This window comes from Papilio machaon, chromosome 27 (genome assembly GCF_912999745.1).
Source record: "Papilio machaon chromosome 27, ilPapMach1.1, whole genome shotgun sequence".
In the NCBI taxonomy this organism is placed as follows: domain Eukaryota; kingdom Metazoa; phylum Arthropoda; class Insecta; order Lepidoptera; family Papilionidae; genus Papilio; species Papilio machaon.
In genome coordinates this window covers 5,204,868-5,228,046 of record NC_060012.1, presented here as the reverse complement: position 1 = coordinate 5,228,046, position 23,179 = coordinate 5,204,868, and the positions used below count along the sequence as shown (strand labels likewise).

The 23,179-nt window shown below is 38.5% G+C and overlaps 2 protein-coding genes across 2 annotated transcripts in view; both read left to right on the top strand.

Annotated features, from left to right (window-relative positions):
• LOC106711031 overlaps positions 1-7,139 on the top strand; it is a 33,871-nt gene extending 26,732 nt beyond the window's left edge. The window contains exons 3-16 of the mRNA XM_045684700.1: positions 2,482-3,380; positions 3,473-3,685; positions 3,772-3,870; positions 4,000-4,180; positions 4,273-4,383; positions 4,840-4,941; positions 5,014-5,190; positions 5,289-5,430; positions 5,597-5,751; positions 5,842-5,973; positions 6,099-6,188; positions 6,296-6,406; positions 6,581-6,789; positions 6,903-7,139. Of these exons, the coding sequence (XP_045540656.1) occupies positions 2,482-3,380; positions 3,473-3,685; positions 3,772-3,870; positions 4,000-4,180; positions 4,273-4,383; positions 4,840-4,941; positions 5,014-5,190; positions 5,289-5,430; positions 5,597-5,751; positions 5,842-5,973; positions 6,099-6,188; positions 6,296-6,406; positions 6,581-6,789; positions 6,903-7,139 (2,858 nt within the window). The remainder of the gene's footprint in view (positions 1-2,481; positions 3,381-3,472; positions 3,686-3,771; positions 3,871-3,999; positions 4,181-4,272; positions 4,384-4,839; positions 4,942-5,013; positions 5,191-5,288; positions 5,431-5,596; positions 5,752-5,841; positions 5,974-6,098; positions 6,189-6,295; positions 6,407-6,580; positions 6,790-6,902) is intronic.
• Positions 7,140-13,825: 6,686 nt separating this feature from the next.
• LOC123722538 lies at positions 13,826-19,265 on the top strand. Its single transcript, XM_045684625.1, has 2 exons — positions 13,826-14,266; positions 18,866-19,265. Exons 1-2 carry the CDS (start codon positions 13,900-13,902, stop codon positions 19,138-19,140), a joined length of 642 nt encoding a protein of 213 aa, XP_045540581.1. The 5' UTR covers positions 13,826-13,899; the 3' UTR covers positions 19,141-19,265.
• Positions 19,266-23,179: the final 3,914 nt, after the last annotated feature.

Sequence of the window (23,179 nt, the reverse complement as noted above, 5' to 3'; positions counted from 1 at the left end):
GCTGTTCTGAACTGTTAACTCAGCTAACAGACATGTGCAAATCATTTCGATTTTCATTTTGTAAGTCGTATAATAATAATTAAAAGTACTTAACATGATCCGATTATCAGTATTAGATCGATATAGTCTATTCTTTTCCTTTTTTCATGTTTTTATCGTCTAACGTTTTTTATACTTAATGAAATTCGCGTCGTAATCAAAAAGTTATCCGGCATTTTGATAATGAGTTTTCAAGAAAGTCTGGAAAGAATAAGGTAATTGGTATAAAATAATAATAAAGATAATAAAGGAATGGCCGATAGTGCCGTCAGTTCGAGGCCGCTACCTGCAGGAAATGTTAATGAAGCAAATTTGCCTCAATCTGCATAATGCGACGACCCGCCGTACGCTGCTACGCCCCCGTCGACTATGCCCCCCTCGGTTTCGCCACCATTGGGACGTCGCGCGTCGTAAAACATGAATGAGAAATAATTAGGGTTCCTAATAAAAAAGAGTAATTTAAAAATCTTTAATCCATATTTTACAGTTTGAAAAATGATGAAAAGTCAAACTTTGATACGTAAACAAGCAATTTATTTGATGCAATTGTAGCGATTGTGCAGAGAACAAAGAGGGAATTTCAAATCAAATAAAAGATAATCGTTGTTGCGCTGCGCTCCGCAAACGTTCCCGATTGGATAAAGTTCCGCGAACACAAAATATCGCTGATCATAGACAAGTTTGTTGTATTTTCCCAATGGAATGCGATAGTTTAAGCTTTTGAAGGGATTTCAGATATAATTTTTACTAGTAGAAAATAAAGCAAGTTTAGGTAGAAAATCACTATCGTTTGAATATTTGTGTCGTGTGCTTAAGAATGTGATCAAGTGTCTTCATAAAAGTGTATAACAAGCTACAAGTCAAGCGCAATAGTGGCGTGTGTTAATTTATAGCAATAAATATTAGCAGAGAATGTGCAAGAAATGTAACAGATGATGTTATCTCTGCTTTTTCAGAGAGAGTGAGAGGGATGTTTATATGTTTTTGTGCATGGATTTTGACAAATAGGCATTGCAATGCAACGCAGTTGACAGCTCTACATGTTAAGTGACGTGCAGACTAGCTTAAGTTGTCACTCTACTATACTCGTATAGTGAATAACATCGTGTATACGAACACAGATAATCTTCATTAATAATAATTTGAAGCATTACACGAACATCGCACGAGATGTAATTGTCTCTGAGGATTTGCTTTAATTAGAAGTTGACTAATCCAATGCTAATAACATTAGCATATTCAATACGAAAGCAGAGCCGGGCGCAGACCGCTCGCCGCCCTAGGGCGATAGCCGCTGTCATCTAGTTCTAGATCAGGGTCATTAACTCATTAATTAACAAATTAAATGCGATACCATTTACAAAACTGCTTGTTTAATTCTCAATCGAAATCTTACTCCTTACTAATATTATAAATGCGAATTTTTAGATGGATGGATGGATATTTTTTAAAGGTTTCTCCGGAACGACACCGGATCTTGATGAAATTTGGCACAGATGTAGAACATAGTCTGGAAGAACACCTTGGCTACTTATTATGTTTTTTATAAGTTCCGCGCGAACGGAGTCGCGGACGACAACTAGTATTATCACAAACCTATTTGACGATTGCATGAAAACATCTTACAGAAATTTTGTACAAAACAACATAAAATAAGTAAACTTAGTCATTTATGTCATATTTATACATGTTTGATGAAATACACAAATGTGTAATGAAAAGCAGCGAGCTCTAAATAAGGTAAACATCAAAGCCGCCAGACTTCCTGTAACTTGCGAGCTCTGGCGGCGGTTAATGAATAATGCAAAGCTGATTTTATTGGCCCGACCCCATCAATATGATAACATCGAAGTATTTTGAACGACGGTCGACTCTCTCCGCTCTGTATAATGTTCCCCGATACCTTATCTAGCGAACGTTCGAGTATTACAAGCATTGCGGATACCGACAAAAACACAAAAGGAAAAAAACAGTAAAATTGCTGGGACGATAAGACTATAATGTGTTCGAGACTTTGTTTATATGAATATACATTTTTATTCCGTCTGTTTTCTTTTCCACGGAGAGCTTTCGGTCCTGTAATTTGAACTGAACGCGATGTTTAACGAAGCGGTTTGCATTGTAAATGCCGCGGCTGAGGACTGAGGGCTGAGGGCTGAGGGCCGAAGGCCGACGAGCGACCGAATTATTTATAAAGTGTTCCGTCGTAATGAGGCAACCGCTTCAGCCGACCCGTCTGTCCCACAGGGGCAGCTTATTGTCACACGATTGAGTTAACTTGATTTTTTACACTTTTTCTGGTGAAAATTGAATACGTTTCTCATTTGAGACATGAAAGTTAACACAGTTTTAATTGAAAAATATTTCATCTCATTTATTTGTCTCTTATCATACTACATTTTTGTAGGCATGTTGTGTAAATATGTTACGTTTTATTCGCAGGCTTTCTTCCCTACATTTTCGCAGAGCGCAGCAGCTCGCAGCGCTCGCCCCCTTTAGAAGAAGCCGCGGAACTCCTCCGCGATGCCCCTCTTTATCCTCCCCTTCGTGAAGATGTTTCTACCAACGACAATCCCGAACTGACAGAACAATCTAATAGTATAGTATACGACACTGAGACCAGCATTGAAGAGAGTAATATACGAGTAACTCCGGAAGAATCAGATTCGAAATTTCTTAACGATGCATCGGCAGACACGGACGACGCTTCGAATAGTAAATATAGCGTTGATATCGATGAGAATTCTGATACAGCAGATATTGAAGACAGAATACCTTTCCTTAGACCTGTATATCCTGAAGACAATTTGTTTAAATCTTCCTACCTAAACAATCAAGATGAAAACGATGTTTTTGAAACATCCAGAGATAACGATGAAGATTCTGAGGATATAAGTTTTTTCACTTCAACGAAATATGACAAGTTCAATGAAAACGAATTAAGATCTATTAGAGAAACAAAAGAGTATCGAGAAACAGAAAACCTGAATGAGGCTGATAAAGTTAATGAAATTGTACCTGATGATGATGATTTATTAGCTAAGAAAATTATTGAAGAAAATACGAATTCTGAAATTAATTTGATTACTTTAGGGAAAAATAAACGTGACGATCCAGGCATATTGATAGCCCCCGACTTCAGTACGAATGCAAAAGATTCCGTCTTAATTACTTCCGATGAAGCTACTGTGGAAGATGAGGATGTTGGTCAAAGCGGTCCTCATGTTTTTGATACAACAATTGAAACTATAACAGACAACACTGATGATTTTAACATGGAAGATTTAAAAACGAAACAAGAAAGAACTAAACGCAGTCAAGATTTTGATAAATCGACAAAGGTAAAAATTTCCAAAAAATATCCATTGCATTGGATTTGGAAATCATCAAGCATTGTTTAACAAGCTAATGATGTTTTCTTATATCTCGGTAGACATCCCGCCGTGTGAAAACCGGCGACACCATCCTTAACATCCGCGGCGCCGTGCGGGACGCCATCGGGGACGCCGGTGCGGCGCCGGGCCCGCGCGCCTCCACGCGCCTTGACGCCTTTGTCATCCGGCCTGCGCCCGCGCCGCGCCAGCCACTGCGGGACGAGCCGCGACCTGACGCCGACGAGCCGGCGCCCAAGCCCGTCACCTCGCAGGTGAATACCACTAAGTTAAATAGAAAAATTATGTGAGTCTCATATTTAGTAGGCTCGTTTTCAATAAATTGATGCTATTTGCCCAGAAGCACGAGCGCGAGCTGCTAGTGGCGGCGCACTCGTACGTGCGTATTCCCTGCGACCTTGTCAACGTCACCAACCTACGCTGGTACAAGGACAACGAGGTGAGACGGAAACATTTTCTTTCACCTTTATCCTATGTGCAGCAAAACTGTGCGGCAAGTAATTTTGTGAAAAAAATTATAAAGCTGCAAGCAAACTTGTGCCGCAAGTTATTATTTTTAATGCACCAGGCGGCGTTGTTGTCGACGGCACTGCCGGGGGCGGAGGGCGCGGGCGCGGCAGGCGCAGGGGGCGATGGCGCGCTGCACATCCCGCGCGCTGCGCAGGCGCACACTGCACGTTGGCGCTGTGCTGGGCAAGACAGCAAGGGTCGCGCGCGCGCCGGACGACCTACCAGACTACTAGTATATGGTAACCGAAGATTCAACAATTGCAAAATTTTATATTCAACTTTCTTTAGGACTAATTAACAATAAAGACGTGTATGTGTGTGTGCGGCACAGAGGCGGTGCGGTCGGTATACCTGGCAGTGGACGGGCGGCGGTTGGACGCCGGCAACACGTGGGTTCCGGTGCGCGACACCGCCGTGCTTGAAGTGCAGTGCTTCGCTGAGGGTGCGTACCTCTCTACCTACTACCGCTTCATGTACAAGCATTAGCTTATCATTTAATTACAGCTTAGAAGAAACCAGTTGCTATTTTACTTGTAGATAAACTACAATATCACCAGAAATGACTAGTATCTTTGTCGCAACATAGTCCAGCACAAACAACTGAAATTTTTTCGTATTCAATTTCTTTTAACAACTTAGCTAGTCTTTGTTTTTAAAGTAGGTCAACAAATTCACGTTCTATGCAATTGGTGCCAAGAAGTTTTATTTTCAGGCTTATTTCGTGTTGTGCCACTAACTTAACTCTCCTGGTGGGCAAAAAAATAAGATGGCCGTTTTGTGCGATGTTCTACGTATTTTTTCTAGCATGACTGTCTTTGATAACAACCCATACATTGTTTTAAGGAAAAAACTAACTGAGTTCTATCTAGTTTTGCTAAATCGTCGTTGCGTACGGCAGGTGGCGTGCCCGCACCGGAGCTGTCTTGGCGGCTGCTGGCACAGGAGCCAGCGCTCGACCACCGGCCCTACCTACGCGTCTACCACACCAACCACTCCGTAGGTTGGTAAAAACGAGCCTTTATAATATAACGTTACGTCAATAACATGTTGACAAGTCATTCGCATCCTGTAGAGGGCGTGCGCTGGTCGCGCGCGGTGGTGACAGCGGCGCGCGAGCTGCACAACGCGACGCTGCGATGCTCGGCCTTACAGCGCCGTCCCCCGCTCGCCGCGCCTAGACCCCCCGACGCACCTCCCGAGCTCCCCGCGCAGGACGACCTCAGCGCGCAGTTGCAGATACATGTAACATGTGAGTTTATACAGCTCTGCTAATAATAATAATTACTCTAGTCCTGCGCTTCTAATTGGTACTTGCAAAGACGTATAATACGATGTGTTGTTGTTCAGACCCACCGTCTTTTGTGATCTCTCGTTGGCCGGGGTTCGGCGCGCGGCTGGTGGCGGGCGGGGCGGCGGCGTTGCGCTGCGACGTCGACTCCAATCCACCCGCGCGCGCGCACTGGATGCGCGACGATGACACTACATCCAGGTACATACATACTACTATAGCTTAGAAAATGTAAAACCCAACAACCTTACCTTTTGTCAACCAGGCAACAGATGATTTAGACGGTTGTCCGACTCGTGGGACCATACACTAAGAGCAGAAAACTCTATGTAAAGTATATCTCTATTTACATGGTTGTGTTATGCAGCTCGCCGACACCGCTGGAGGGAGTGGGGGAGGCGCGAGGCGCGGCCACTCTGCGCTGGCCCACGCTGACGGAGGCGCATGCTGGCTGGTATCGCTGCCGCGCCTCCTGGCTCGACACAGAGTACTCCTCCATCGGCTACTACCTCAACGTGCTGGGTATGGACAATATTCATATATCACAACCTCACCTTGTGACGTTTATTCCAATTTTTAAATATAAATACTAAGTGCAACATTTGGAAGCAGCATCAGAAGAGCCATCGCAGTCGCAGGCACAGTCGGGGGCAGGGGCAGAGCCGGGGGCCGGGGCGGAGGAGCCGGAACATCAGAAGGTGGATGTGCCGCTCGGGGGCAATGTACAACTGCACTGTCCCAAGGGTAACTGTTTCCTTTTTCTCTATTCTGCTACTATCATTTTCATTACCTTACGTAAAATTTTACTTGTATCTTTACAATTATTTTATAATATAATTCAATGAAATTTGGCTTGTCCGCTGGTGCAGGCAGTGTGGGCTGCTGGTGGCGGCGCGTGGTTGGCAACTCCAGTGAGAGCTGGGCGCCCGCCGGCTCGCACCACGCGCACGGCGTGCTCGGTGAATATACATTAGATGCAACAGAGATCACACACTCATGGCAGTCATACAATTGTTTCATTCAGTTACACCATAAGGGATATTTACCTTCAAGTTGTATGTCCCAGGTATCCGCGGCGCACTATACCAAGAGGCGGGCGAGTACCGCTGCATTGGCGCTCGCGGCGCAGACATGCAGCGCTTACGAGACCTCAAGCGCGTCACGCTCAGGGTCACCGGTACACTACCTCGCATATATAACTAGTAAACTAAACTAGATAATTTATTCTAGTAGGAAAAGATAAAAAGTAATTCAAATTTTCAATACTGCGATACAATGAAGTAATAGCGCCTCTGTTGGTCGATTACGAAGAGAGTTGATGATATGCTGCAATCTGCGCTGTTGCGGACAGGGGCAGCGACGGCGACGGCTGTGAGCGCGACGGCGACGCCGGGCGGGTGGCGGCTGGAGTGCGCGGCGTGCGGGCGCGGAGTGCGCGTGTTGTGGCTGCGCGCCTCGCCCGCGCCCAGCGCCGCGCCCGCGCACCTCGCCCCGCACACCGCACCCCACCCCGCGCCGCCCTGCTACCGCGCCGTGCTTCTGCTGCCCGAGCCCGACGAGGTCAGTGCATACTCTAAACATTTTTGGACATTTTCCTTATTACTAAATAAAAATAACTACTGTGGGCCATCTAGTCGACGCTAGTTTATGCTGACTGTCCGTGTGGGGTGCAGGTGTGGTGTGTGGCGGCGACGAGCGGTGGCGGCGCGGTGGCCGTGTTCCCGCGGCGCGGCTCCCCCGCCCCCGCACGTCACGCGCAGCCGGGCCGCGCGCAGCACTCCGCCGCACATCTGGCCTCGCCGCATCTGTCACTGCTGCTGCTCGCGCTCCTGCCGCTCCCGCCCCTGCTGACACTCCTGCCACTCCTGCCGCCGTCCGCGGGCGCCCCCTACCGCCATCGCTTCATTTAAGTAAATAATCAGAAGTCATTTCATAAATCATTTTTTAACCGATGTATCCGTTTCAACCTTTTATGATTCATTTAACCTAAGAGATGACACCAAACGATGGTTAAGATATCTCGGATGATGTCTAAATATGTCCAAAATATTTTTAGAATAATTTTGATGTAATATTTCGTTTATTGTCTGAAGTGTATGTAACTAGAAGAGGAGGCGAGTGTAGGGCGCGTAGTGTATCGTATGTTAGATAATATGCGATGTCTGTATCTATCTCTAGTCTCCGTAGTGCTCATTGTATCGTATCTGTTATTGCATGAAACTAGTTAACTATCTCTCTTAAACTTGTAATGTATCAACTTCGTCCATTCTTTGATTATTTCTTTACTTTTTACTTTGATGAATTCAATTTTTAATTTGTGAGGTATAAATGTCTTCGTATCATTATTTGTTATCATAATCAGCCTGCTCTATTCTCTATGGCTATGCCGTGTCGGTACAGTATTAAGATCTTTATCAGCCGTTATATCTGAATTCACTTCCTTCTAACGGATGTCCTTCACTCAATATATTCACACTTTATTAAGTCTTCCTCTACCTTTGTGTATTCACAATTAATCTCAGAACTTTTTTCTATAGTCTCATGCCAATCTTGAATAATTTGGTTGGCTTTAAAAGCGATGAAGACATTATAACTTCTCTTTTGATTCCTTCTTTCTGTGGATTTGTTATTGAGTAATACTCAATTTAATCTTGTTATTTTATAATTTCTCAGTGTGTATTTAAAACAGGTAATGAATGTGCCAAATATTGTTATTATATGAATAGATTTTTTTCTTATATTGAAGAATCAAAATTAAGATTGATGTATTGTTTTTGAATATTTTAGTATATTGTGAAGGTAAAGCAAACACCAAATTGAAATTGTAATTTTGAATTTATCTTGTAATTGTGAGCTGAAGGTTCCCTGAGGAACGAATGTCGATGTATTTGTAGGTAGATGTGGTAAATACTAACTAATATAAAACGTGATTCAATAATACGATATGTATCATAGCTTAAAACGAATCATGTAAATTTCGATGTCAATTTTAGAAGCTCGTTTAGTTCGAGCGAGTTTTGTATGGAAAAGATTTGCTACAGCAGTTTTTCAAACATTAGTATTGTAAGAAATATTATATCTGATGTTATGTAACCGTCTCTCTGTCTGTCATAGTTTTCTTTTCTAATTTCTTCTTCTTACTTCTTCTCTCTGTCATCTATGATCTTTGTAGTCTTCGACAGATTATAATTCATCGTTATTGTTGTTATAAATGATGTCGTCGTTAGATTGTGAACTTCTTTATTTTGTTATCTAACTATCTTACGTACTAAACGTCAATGTCTCGTGCAAATTATAATTTGCTGTCAGTTTATAAAATAAGGAAGTTTACAATCTGTCGGTGGCAGGGTTATAAAGAGACGCGGTCGCGGGCGCGGGTCTGTTTGTTGTTACAAAGAGAGTATACAAAGTATATAAAAGGCCCTTGGTAATAAGTTAGATCGTAGTGTATTTTTGTATCGTCTACAAGCTCGCGGTCGATTTGACGAAAAAAAAAATCGATTTTAAAGAGTATATCGTGTTTGGAAGCAGAAACTTTTGTTTGGTGTACCTGGACTCGTGGAGAACGAAATGATCCGTCCACTGCGGAATTCGAGGTAGTTAGTTAAGGCGCTGCGCTGCGTAGGTCCCTGCCTATCCTGCTCCCGAAGGACCTTGTAGTTGCCCAGGACACACGCGTTTATAACGAACTCTACTTACCCCTTAACTTTCCTCTTATTGTCCCCGTAGGACCGTAGACCTTCACCCCTCTCCCCACCCCGCACAGCTCCGCGGCCCCCGCACCTCGTCTCTGTTGCGTTTGTTTTGCGGATATCGTTCAGTACACATTACGCTCTACAATTGAGTCTTTATTTGAGCCAAGTTATTTGACTTTGTCTTGTCGTGTTTTACTGACGACGATGTCCGCAAGGCTTGGGTCAATGTAGCGTCCACGCGCACTCGGTGCCAAACCATTATTTAATAGATCATAATTATATATTTACATTTTATTGATATACATAGTATTGTTTACTTTGATATTGTATGTACAGGATCGAGAATTCATTGCAATGTGTTTATGGATACTCCTATATCGAATATACGAAATAAAATAGCAAGTTGTTTTATTTGTCTTTACCCTGAATAATTTCCTTTCCTTTTTTTCATAATAGCAAATTAATATTTTAATAATAAATTAAATAAATAATAGCAAATAAAATTAAATAATAGCAAATTAAATTGTACCAAATACCAAAAAAATGTACCTATTTTATTATGTGGTACAATTTATATCGCTATGGTACTCCTGTCATTTTGACTCACATCATATTGTATTATTATATTATCGAATTAACTGTGGGTTTCTGAGACCTAAATCCCAGTTTTTTTTTTATAAGAGAAGGTGGCAAACGAGCAGCGGGAACACCAAGGTGTTCATCGACGCCCATGGACATCTGCAATACCAGAGGAATCGCAGATGCGTTGCCGGCATTTGAGTTTAAAACATATTGTAAACTCTGTTTTGTTAAACATAATGACAGGGACGACGATATGTTTTATAGAGATTTTAGGCTCTGAAACCAACGGTAAGAATAATACTTTATTGAATGATGTACTAAAAGACATTAACATAGTTCATAGTTGTGCCGTCATATTACATACGGCGACTTCGAACTTGTAAAAATTCATAACAATTATACCTACTCAAATAAAATTATATTATTTTTATCTTACCTAAAAAAACATGAGATCGCAATCAGTTGTTAGAAGTGTCTAAATATCCGATTCTAGAGTTTAATCGAACATTCGATTCAGAACGAATAATTCGTAAGTTAGAATCATCCACTCACCCCTACTTGTAATAAAGGTTGCTATACAAAAGATATCAAAACATCGTAAAAATATCGATTATACTCTGCTTAAAATAAGCTCTCACATTTTCCTCAAACAATTTGTAAGCTTGTCAAATTAGAAAACTCATGTAGGAGTATGATGGCACAAAACGTTTGATTGAACAGAAGCGTCGTAATGGAAAACCTTTCAGTCCATGTGAAGCAATTAGTGAGACAAAGCGAACGCTGATTGGCTCTCACTCGATAATTGGAACCAATTCTGTTCAATGGTAAAAAATATTAAGCGAACTCGAAGAGAATTTTATTATATGTCGAAGTTACAGCTCAGATTATATATTATATATATTAATGAAATGCTTCGTTTGATTGGGTTATGTATTTAAGTCCGTCTCATTTTATTAGTTTGTTTCAGCAAACTTATTTTATTTAAGTATTGTTTGAATATGTGTCATTAATATTTTAAAGATTAATATTTAAAAAGTATTTTCGGTATGAAATTTAAAAACTCTTCCCCGCGATGGAAATTAAAGTAGAGGACAAGTGGCACTTAACTGAATTAATTGAATGAAATAACTTGAGAGGTGCTAATTTATTGCGAAAATTAACGAGAAATGTAATTAGGTAATTTATTAAGTAATATTACATTAAATTTTCTGCGAAAATGAGAAATATAGTTAATCAAGATAGTGACCAAAACAGTAGGTAATGTAAAGAACTCCACTAAACAAATTACGCAAGCTGTCAAATGGTACCTGACACATATAAAGTCCTTTAATGATCACTAAGTGTGGCCTCTGGTGGTCTCCGAGTCGGTAAGGTTGTACTGACATATCTTACTTACTTACTTACACAACTCACGCCTGTAACCCAAAGGGGTAGGCAGAGATCACGGACCTCCATATGGCGTGGCCAAATGAATCCCCACAATCCACTTTTCGCCATTTCGGGAGACAGAACGTGACGGGTGGCGAACCGCGTCGCCATCATTTTCTCCCGGGAATACACACATATCTTTGAAATTTTCGCTGATATGTGCGGGTTACATTACGATGTTTTCCTTCACCGTAAGAACATGGGATAAATGTACACAATATGTAAATCGAAAAACACATTGGTATATATCGAGATTCGAGGACCTGCACATTACAAGTCAAGTGCTTAACCCCTGAGTCACCGACGTTCTCTGTTATCTGTTATTTTTAAACTGTATTTTTGAAGCTAGAATTTAAGTGTAGTGACAAGTCTCTGTTTCGTTACAGATAATGAAAGTATTATGTTGTATTAATACAATTATCACACAGCAGTGGCAGTGGAGTTCTACGGTTAGCAATCATTTATGTAACAGCGTGAAATCGGCGGCCGAAAGTTTATTACAAATGAGAATCAATTTCTCGCGCCATCAATCACGCGACTAAAATATTTCTCTGGCAGACATTTTCCATTCAGACGATATTTTCGTTGCGCGGCGACATTGAAAAATATCTCAACGTCGAGAATATTCAACTCCTATTTTTTAATAAGATGACAAATTCAGAAATACTTTTCATTAAATAATAACTTTTATATTTTAATTAGAGAATGTCAGATGAATAAATGAGATCAGAATATTAATTTATTAATCAATATAGTCTATTAAAAAAACCTTTTTCTAGACCTAGTCTTCAACATTTTTGTTTGTGTTATTCTTACGTTGGACTGTTTTCCACTGTCCTCACACTTGTATAAAACGTTCTTAAAATGTTCTTCACATTCTCTTTAAAAAACAGTGATAATTATACGTGTTTAATATCGGCAGTAGAATTTCACTTTTATTTATAAATATATCTGTGCAATCAGTCTGTACAACACATGTATCTTCCTTTTTAGCCGACTTCAAAAAGAAGGAGGTTATCAATTCGACTGAATTTTTTTTTTTTTTTTTTTTTTTTATGTGTGTTACCGCGATACTCCGCCCCTGGCGGTCCGATTTTGATAAAAATTGTTTTAATCGAAAGGAAGTGCTTGCAGGTGGGTCCCATTTTTTTGTTTTTTTTTTAAATAACTAGAAGACTAGTAGATTTTGAATATAGCTTCAAAATTTGTTGCGGAAATTAGGGACATTTTTGCTTTCAGCGCTTACGTAGGCTAAACTATAGGACCTACATAAAAATGATGTATGGCGAATTTTAGCTGTTTAAATGTGCTAATTAAAAGTCCGCGATAGCATATATCTATCTTTTATAGTTTTCTCACAATAACCATTTTTTTCTTTAGAAACATTAATTAAATTCATGCCCTATTTCCGACGCTATTATTCAAGTTCAGTATTAACCCTTATGTAAATAAATATGTTCATTATCAAGAGAATTTAATGTAGATTATATTTGCAATTGAAACTATATCATTCTGTCTAATATTTTAGGAGATATCGTAAGAATAAAATTACGCGGAAACGAAAAATGCTACATCGCGTTACAATGAATAGCACAAATTTGCTTTCTGGGCTTACGTAGGTCAAACTATATGACCTACATTAAAATGATGTATCGAGTAATTATAGATCCTTAAATTTGCTAAATAAAAGTCTCAGGTGGCATATATCTATCATCTCTGGATGTCTCACAAAAACCATGTTATTATGAACAAACTTCGATTAAATTGCACACGAAAAACAGCGTCGTAAGCTTACGGCGCTATTATATTATATTCGATATGAATCCTTATCCAAATAAGTATGTTTGATGGCTAGAGTATTAAATGCAGATTACATTAGCCTTTAAACTATGTAATTCTGATCAATAGTTTGGAAGATATTAAATTATTAAAAACTACGCGTGTCTACGCCATATTTAAAAAGTGGCAACATTGCCACAGAGCAGCGACAGTGCACTGTCATCGCTGCTCTCGCGCCGACGGCCGACCGGCCGGCGGTCGTCGGCGCCATCTTTTACTTCACTTTAATTTCAACATTCAACCTTACAACAAGCACGCGATCAAGTAAGATCTTTCAATGATTCTTCACGAACCTGCACCGACATAGTTTCGAGCCGGATTCGAATAATTTCTATTGGAACTCAACAATCAAAAGGGGCCAAGAAGAAAAATTTCGAAGCGGTGCGGTCGAAAAAAGAAGATTGATCGACATGGACGCGTGCTGAATATCAAATCTTCAATTCATCAAGCCAATATATACCTAGAGAGGTTTGCGGAGATGAGTGAGTTCGTTCCAATTATTTTCCAACTATTTACGTAAATCTCACTATTGCAATTTTCAATCTATTTGTTCAATCATACCAACTATCTAAAGGTGTGTTATTCAATTTCTTTGTTATTAATCATTTCAAAAATCATTATTCCAAATTCAAAAAACTATAATTTATTTCGTTTCAACAAATTAAAAATTGTCGCGTCATCCCACTTACCTTCACTAACTTTAAAAAAAAAAATTCAAATATTGTACATTTCTAAAGGGTCTAGAACGGTGTATTGCCTCTATTTGTACTAATGCAGCATAATTTTAACCATTTGCTAACTTAAATTTCGAACATTACAGAAATCCATGTGGGGTCATTGTTCCCGCTTAAGCCGGTTGGTAGCCGAGTGAACCCTCATGAGCCTTCGGTTGTTCTGCCATCTGCTTGCTTGAATATAACCTAACGTTCTGCCTGCTTTTTTCAAGTTTTTCACAAAATTTAAGTATTTTTTTATTTTGTTACTTACCCTCAATTTAACTTTTTTTTATTTGCATATGTAACTTTGTTTAATTTTCTTTACAACAGCAGGGATTTATAATTTATTTCATTTTCATTAACATTTAATTAACTTTGCATCATTAATTTACTTTCAATTAACAATCAAAATGGACATCCAAACTTTGAAAAAATCTAGAGCAAGCTTCAAATCGAAATTAACAGTGTTTAAAAAATTTCTAGATACATTATTACCTAGTAAAACTATAAATAGTGTACAGGCCCATGAATTAACCATAAGAAATGGGAAAATGCAAGAAATGTACAATGATTTTGACTCGGTACAGAATGATATAGAAGGATTAACCGACATTCCAGATGACGAGTATGCAGAACGAGCTGCCTTCGAGAACAGCTACTTCAGCGCCATGGCTGTTGCGCAGGATTTGCTCAGCAGGCATGCCGCTGTTAATGCTGCTACTGCTGCGGGCAATGACAATGCATCGGTGTCGGGCTCAGGTGTTATTGGATATTCAGGTGGGCCGAGCATCAAATTACCAACAATACATTTACCCACCTTTTCTGGTCGCTATCAAGATTGGTTAGAATATCATGACACCTACAAATCATTAATACACGACAATCACACAATTCCAAAAATACATAAATTTCACTATTTAAGAAATTCATTAAAGGATACAGCGGCTTTAATTATCAAATCTATAGAATTTTCAACGGAGAACTATGATGTTGCCTGGGACTTACTTTGTGACAGATTCAATAACAATCGAATTTTAATTAACAACCATATTCAAGCTCTATTTAACATACAGCCTGTCACGCAAGAGTCTTCCAAGGCTCTGCGGAACTTAATAGATTGGGTAAATAAAAACCTACGGGCTCTAAATACATTAAAACTTCCAACAGAACATTGGGATGTGTTAATTATTCACATGATGTCAAGCAAACTTGATTTAGTTTCAATACGCGATTGGGAAACTGAGCGTAATCGAATTCAGCATGTACCATCTTTGCAAGAGTTCATGCAATTTTTAAAAAACCGTGCAGATCTTTTAGAAACCATTGAAGAAGCTCAGGGACAACCTAAGTCACGACGTTATAGTGATGTAACTCACAACCGTCCCAAGACATTTATTGTTAATGAAACATCTAAACAAAGACAATTTAAGTGCCCCGTTTGCAAACATTTTCATTCCATCTATCAATGTCCTAAGTTCAAGGCAATGTCTATAGAATCTCGGCTAACAAAAATAAAAGACTTGAATCTTTGCACAAATTGCTTGCGGTCTGGGCACAATGAACAACATTGTAGACTCAGTTCCTGCCGCTTATGCTCAAAGCGACACAATACTATGTTGCATCCATCTAAACAATTTTATGAACCTCCGGTTAATCAATCTTCTAAAAGTGACTGTGTTGTTCTACCAAATATACAGGAACTATCTAAACCTGTTACACTATCATCAATACACAATAGCCAGGTTTTATTATCAACAGCAATGATCACCATAGAAGATCATGCTGGGCAATTACACAAAGTACGTGCTCTATTGGACAATGGTAGCACTAGCAGTTTCATAACACAATCTTTGCAAAGGCAATTAGGGATACCCAGTTATTCCACATGTGTATCAGTCCAAGGACTAAATCAACAATCGTCCAACATCTCACAAAGATGTGACGTCACAATTTCATCTCTATATCAAAATCATTATAAAACAGAAGTCAACTGTTTTATCGTTCCCAATATCACTCAGCTGATACCCACGGTTCCCATTAATACCAATTCATTTGAGATTCCTTCCCAAGTTCAACTTGCTGACCCAACATTTGCTGTGCCGTCAGAGGTGCACATGTTGCTTGGTGCTGATCTATTCTGGAATGTTCTTTCTTCAAATCAAATATCTCTGGGTAAACACAAACCAATCCTCGTTGAAACAAAACTTGGTTGGCTAGTTTCTGGTTCAATTCAATTACCATACAAAAGAAAATCAAAACAATTTTATTCACATACAGTCCATTGCCATTTCACAAACGATATCGAGCTTGATGAAAAATTAAACTATTTTTTTGAATCCGAAGCCGCTCCAGTCACTCAACAATTGCACGATCTTAAAGCTGAGAGTGAGTGCGAACGGACCTTCACTACTACAACAAAACGCCACCCAGATGGCAAGTTTATTGTTACAATTCCATTTAAAGAGTCCCCGGACTGTCTGGGTGACTCGAGCCAACAAGCTTTGGTTAGATTTAATTCTTTAGAACGCAAATTTAAAAGAAATCCTAGTTTCAAAAACGAATATATCAATTTCATGAATGAATACATAGAGTTAGGACATATGTCTGAAAAAACAAACACACAATTTACTACAAATTCATATTTTTTACCACATCACGGTGTCTTGCGCGAGGGCAGCATCAGCACACGCTTGCGTGCAGTGTTTGATGGATCCGCAATGACCAGTACAGGTGTCTCACTAAATGATATTCAACACATTGGCCCTGTAGTGCAAGACGATCTATTAAGCATACTTATTAGATTTCGACAGCATAAATACATTGTTACTTCCGATATAGAAAAAATGTACAGACAAATCTATGTAACAGAAGGTCAACGCTCTTTACAACAAATTTATTGGCGTTCAGATCCTTCAGAACCTATCAAACAATATACACTCAACACAGTAACATATGGTACAGCCTCAGCACCATTCTTGGCTACCAGATGCTTAAAACAATTAGGTGAAGAGTGTTCCAATCAATTAGTAAGTCAATCTATCTTACACGATTTTTATGTAGATGATTTTATAACTGGAAATGATGACAAAAATACACTAGTTGAAACCTGTAAGGGTGTTATTAGTGAACTTAAAAGTGCTCATTTCCATTTACGAAAGTGGCGTTCAAATAAAACGTCCATTTTAAATGAAATTGTTGATGAAACCAAAAATAATGACACATTGAACTTAAATAAAGATGATTGTGCACGGACCTTAGGCGTAGCCTGGGCCAGCAAAACTGACACATTGTTGTTTCCATCAATACCTATAGATGATACCTCAATAACAAAACGCACTATTTTGTCCACAATAGCACACATCTTTGACCCCATGGGTTTAGTAAACCCATGCATGCTACAAGCAAAGCTTATCCTTCAGGCTCTATGGGCTCACAATATACCTTGGGACGGACCAGTACCAACTGATATTGAGTCGCAATGGAAACAATTTATAGAATACTTTCCATACATTTCTCAAATAACAATACCTCGAAAAGTGTTATGTGAAAAGTATATAACAGTCCAAATTCATGCCTTCAGCGATGCTTCAATTAAGGCATTTTCAGGTTGTGTTTATATTCGCACAATATCGAGCAGTGGTCAAGTAACTGTACGCTTACTAGTTGCAAAGAGTAAGGTGGCACCTTTAAAAAATAAACTAACAATGCCAAGGCTCGAACTCTGTGGTGCTTTACTTGTAACACAATTGACAAAAAAGGTAGTAAGTGCGTTGCGATTAAACATCGACTCAATACAGTTCTGGTGTGACTCAACTATAGTGCTGGGCTGGATAAAAACTTGCAAAAAACAATTAAAACAATTTGTATACAATAGAGTAACAGAAATTACTAATACATTTGATCCAGCAGCATGGAATTATGTCCCAACCAATCTCAATCCGTCTGATATAGGTTCCAGAGGTTTGAATCCTTTACAACTCAAAAATTCAAATTTGTGGTGGGAAGGTCCGCACTTCTTGCGGCATCAAAACATAGATTGGCCATCCCAACCTCAAAACTTAGATATTTCAAATTTACCAGAAATAAAATCTAACTTTCATATTTCTGCGACTGCAGTCTTGCAAGATATTGATGAACATTTCACAACCAAATATTCAAATTTTAACAAAATGCAACATATCGTAGCTTATTTATTAAGATTCAAACACAATTGTCAAAATAAAAATAATAAACATATTGGTCCACTTAGTCTTTCAGAATTAAAACTAGCATTATTAGTGTTGTGCAAAAGAGTGCAACTAGATATGTTTAATAAACAATATTTTTTACTCATGAAAGGTGAACTTTCACCAAAAGATAAACTGATTAAATTGAACCCTTTTATTGATAATGACCATCTTATTAGAGTTGGAGGTCGATTGTCAAACTCCAACTACGACTATGACACAAAACATCCAATACTGTTACATGCATCACATCACATAACAAAAACATTAGTACAACATTACCACACAATATTATTACATGCAGGACCACAATTACTTTTATCTACACTACGGCACAAATTTTGGATCGTTGGAGGACGCAACCTCTGCCGAAAAATAACACATCAATGTACAACTTGTCTCAGATTTGCAGGCAAAACTTACCAACCAATCATGAGTACACTTCCTGCGGAGAGGTTGCAGTCTGAATTCGCATTCTTAAACACAGCCACAGACTATGCCGGTCCAATCATGATATTGAACAGAAAGGGTCGTGGTGCACAACTTATCAAATCCTATATAGTTGTGTTTGTATGTTTGGCAGTAAAGGCAATACACCTTGAGCTCGTCACCGATCTCACTTCGCAAGGTTTTATTGACGCGTTAAACAGGTTTATTGCCCGCAGAGGTAAGCCAGCAACTCTTTATTCTGACAATGGAACTCAGTATAAAGGGGCGTGTAATGAATTGTCAAAATTTTTAAAGGATAACTGCAACAATATAGTTTCATATTCGGCTGAAAATGATATAAATTTTAAATTTTGTCCTGCTTATAGTCCCAATTTTAACGGTTTGGCAGAGGGTTCAGTAAAATCGGTAAAGCACCATCTAAAACGAGTCCTATCTATGACTCATTTAGACTACGAACATATGAATTCTCTTTTAGTACAAATAGAGGGGATACTAAATTCTAGACCTCTCGCTCCTCTTTCGTCCGATCCTACGGATCTCATTCCCTTAACACCGGCCCATTTTCTAATTGGACGAACAATAACTATGTCGCCTGCACCTCAGGTGGAAAATCACCAATTATCAACTTTAAGCAAATTCAAGAGAATTCAACAAGTAAAATGTCATTTTTGGACCAGATATTATAAGGAATATCTTTCAGAACTCCAGTCCCGCAGCAAGTGGCGCACGCGAGGAACGCAACCGCAATTAGGAGAAATGGTCGTCGTGAAGGATGATCGCCTTCCACCAAACCGATGGCTGATTGGAAGGATCACTGGCGTCCACCCTGGCAGCGACGGTGTCAACCGCGTCGCTGACGTCCTCACCACAACCGGGACGCTGCGCAGAGCCTACAACCGCCTCTGCCCACTACCTGCTGCGTTGGACCAGGATGCTCCTGACCCAAGGGGGGCAGCCTGTCTACGCCATATTTAAAAAGTGGCAACATTGCCACAGAGCAGCGACAGTGCACTGTCATCGCTGCTCTCGCGCCGACGGCCGACCGGCCGGCGGTCGTCGGCGCCATCTTTTACTTCACTTTAATTTCAACATTCAACCTTACAACAAGCACGCGATCAAGTAAGATCTTTCAATGATTCTTCACGAACCTGCACCGACAACGCGCATTCGAAAAATGCTACTGCGGCGCGCGGCTGGACAAAATTAAAGGCACGCTACGATGTATTAGTTCGTTAATTTTCAATTTGTATACCGATTTTGATAATTATTTCATTGTTTAAAGGATAAGTGGTTATCTGGTGTATTCTAAATTAGTTTTTGAATTGAAGTACACACATATTAAATAGGAAAGTCCTTTTCTTTATTTGTCTTATTTATGTCCTTATACGTATTAAGGAAATTTGTAATTAAACTTCAAATTCACTAAAAATTGAGAAATAAAACAAACATTTTAAGAAAAAAAAATAGCCGACTTCAAAACAAAAAAAACTATCTCAAACAAAATGCGCTCAAAAGTAACTTAAAAAAAAACAATTTCAAACAAAATGCACTCAAAAGTAACGTAAAAAAACAATTTCAAACAAAATGCACTCAAAAGTAACGTAAAAAAACAATTTCAAACAAAATTCACTCAAAAAGAAACATAAAAAAACAATTTCAAACAAAATGCATTCAAAAGTACCATAAAAAACAATCTCAAACAAAATACACTAAAAAGAAACAAAATAATGTCATGAAAACTTCTTTCTTTCTTTCTTCTCTCTTTCAAAAACCCTCTAAACTCTAAAGAAAGTTCTCTTCTTTCTTGTAACATGTCTATATTGTATAATTATTGTTATTTTGGAGTCGGTTTCGGCCTAAGTAGGGACATAAACGTAAGTATGTCTCATACATCTCATATATAAAATGTCACCTATTTACTTCGGCCGACACCGACTGCGAAATAACAATAATTATACAATATAGACATGTTACAAGAAAGAAGAGAACTTTCTTTAGAGTTTAGAGGGTTTTTGAAAGAGAGAAGAAAGAAAGAAAGAAGTTTTCATGACATTATTTTGTTTCTTTTTAGTGTATTTTGTTTGAGATTGTTTTTTATGGTACTTTTGAATGCATTTTGTTTGAAATTGTTTTTTTATGTTTCTTTTTGAGTGAATTTTGTTTGAAATTGTTTTTTTACGTTACTTTTGAGTGCATTTTGTAGCAGACGAGAAGGCAATCAACATGCGGGTTGCTAACGAAGCTCTGCCTCCGTTGTGCTATTCAAAAATGTTTCTCATCCCAGTCACTGATGAACTGAAAGGAGTCAAGAAAGTCATTTTTATTTCATGACAAGGCAATAGTCAATCACGCTGGTCCAATGCAGGGTGCATATAACACATATCTTTGAATTTCTTCGTCGATATGTGTAAGTTGCATCACGATCTTTTTCATCATCGTAAGAACGTCGGATAAATGTACGTTTATGAAATTCTAAAATCGATAAAAAATCACTTAGAGAAAAGACTAGGATCGATCGGACTTGTTGATTACAAGTCCAGTATTTAACCACCACGTTGCTGACTCCAAAGTCAAGTTGTAAATGTATATTTAGACAAGACTGCAGTTAAATACATTGTTTAAGGACACTGTCTGTTTGTCACAAACACTCTGACCTCGGCAGCAAATACGATTTAAATCTGAGAAGGAATCCAATCTCTGAATATACCTCTACATAATATAAAGTTTGTTGGATTTAAGATTCGATTCAGTTTGCTTTCGTTTAACTGAATTCAAGTCTATTCTTTTTTCCAGATAACTTCTTACAGATTAATTTTTTTATTCCTGCTTTGTTGACGCACTAGATATTTTATAAACTGACGAGAAATTGGAAACAAAGATAACTTCGAAGTACGTTGAACACCGGATTGTCATGAAAAGGCATGTGCAAGCAGAAAGAACAATATTTAAAACGAAAAGAAAGGTACTATATTTGTCGTAATAAAGTCGTACATAAACTGCTGAATTTTTTTTTAAATAGTAAATGTTTTTGATACTAGTTAAAAGTTATTGAGTAATCAAGTATGTTTGTATTGAAATTACCCTATTAAATAAAATGATTTAGTATAAAAGATATAGCAATGTCCGTGTTATTATGTTGTAAACATGTACTCGTACAAAGCCGCGTGCAGTAATTGCATTTGAAATTATTTTATTGCATTGTCCACGCATTGTCTGCTTGTAATCAACTCGACCGGAATGAGCTCGTGGAAATTCAGGCGAAAATTCAATTCTTCTAAGCTTAATTAATTCACGTATCAAATACTACCGGTGGAAATGAGGTTTTATAATTTACGACTTTATAGGATAGGTTCGAATGCTCTGATGGAGACATGTGTGAATTGACCACTGATAAAATTAATCTTATCTTACGAATATTATAAATGCGAATGTTTAAATGGATGGATGTTTTTTAGAAGGTATTTCCGGTACGGTTTGAATCTTGATGAAATTTGGTACAGATGTAGAATGTGTAGTCTGGAAGAAAACATAGGATACTTGTTAAGTTTCTTTTAATTCCGCGCGTACGATGTCGCAGGCGACAGCTAGTAAAAATATAAAAATCTCGTAATCAAATGTCTTAAATTGGAGAGAATATAATAGTTGCAGTAGTAAACATTATGTATCATATTTAGTGTACGATAATTTGTGTAAGTTTATAATTTAACGAAGTTTGCAGACACGTGAGTGAGTTTAGTTGTAATTGAGTTGTTCATACAAGTGCATTGCATCTCGTTGTTGTACGAGTACAGAGCATGCTCATGTTCCAGAGTTTAACGTTTAAGGAGCACTGTAAGGATAACTACTACAAAGCACTTACCTATAGAAGTTTGAATACAAATTTATTTTACATGTACATAGTTATATTGTATAACCGTTTTCTGTTAACTTTGTCTTATATAATACTGCGAACTAACAGTATTTATAATATGTCTAAAATTAATTCTAAATCAGTTAAAACGAGTAGATGTAGTTCAGTGAATACAGTCTATCATTGCTTCCGCTCACGACCGCCATTTCTCAAGTTGAATCTGAAATTACAAAATTTATTGGCGTTGCGAAATATTCAATTTATTGTGGATGCATTGCTTGGATGCGGATATTGCAAACTTGTTTGGTCAGTGCAAACAGTCGCGCGACATGCACCGGACTATCGTTGTACTGTTTGTGATAGCGTAACGTAGCGAGTGAATGCACCGCCTTCCTTATGATGTCGTTTTTTTCATAAAAATTTCAATCGATACTCAGAAACTCTAACCTTCTGTGAGGATATGGTACTCGACAATAATCGATAGGAGGTTTACATCCACGATTGCGTAATGGGATGTCTTTCTAAAATGCTAGTTATTTAAGCTAGTTACGGAACAATTAATTTTGATACATGTTTCTCACACAAAGCGTGTTTCCACAACACATCAAAAACATAATTACATACATCTCAATAAGTTGCAATAAAAATGTACAACTTGAAGTTTAAAATGACGAGGATAGCAACAGTCGAGTTCCGCGTCGCGTCGCTTCGTTAGTCGTTAGCTTTGCGAGATGTTATTCAAATAATAGAGGGCGCTGCGCTTTGCTTCGTTACCGACTGTGTCTCTATTATAGTGGGTTTTCACTGAGCGGAAAAACGCCGACAAAATGCACCACGCACTATCTCTATATTATATCACGACAGCTCCGACAGACAAATATCTGTGTTACAGTTCATTTCCACTAGCGACCAGTGATTTCAGTGTTTTACGGCGCTTCATGCGGGTCTCTCCGCGTCTGATCGCAGAATCACGTATCGTGGAAAAATACCTTTAGTTATACGTCTTCGCAATTTCATTTTGCAAACTGGAAATTATTCATTTTCAATCAAGATTTATGTAAAAGCACTCTTTGACGAACAAAGAAATATTCATGAAGTAAATATTTTGCTAGGAATTATTTTATTTGTTTATTATTATGCAAAGATAAACATTACTTATGATAA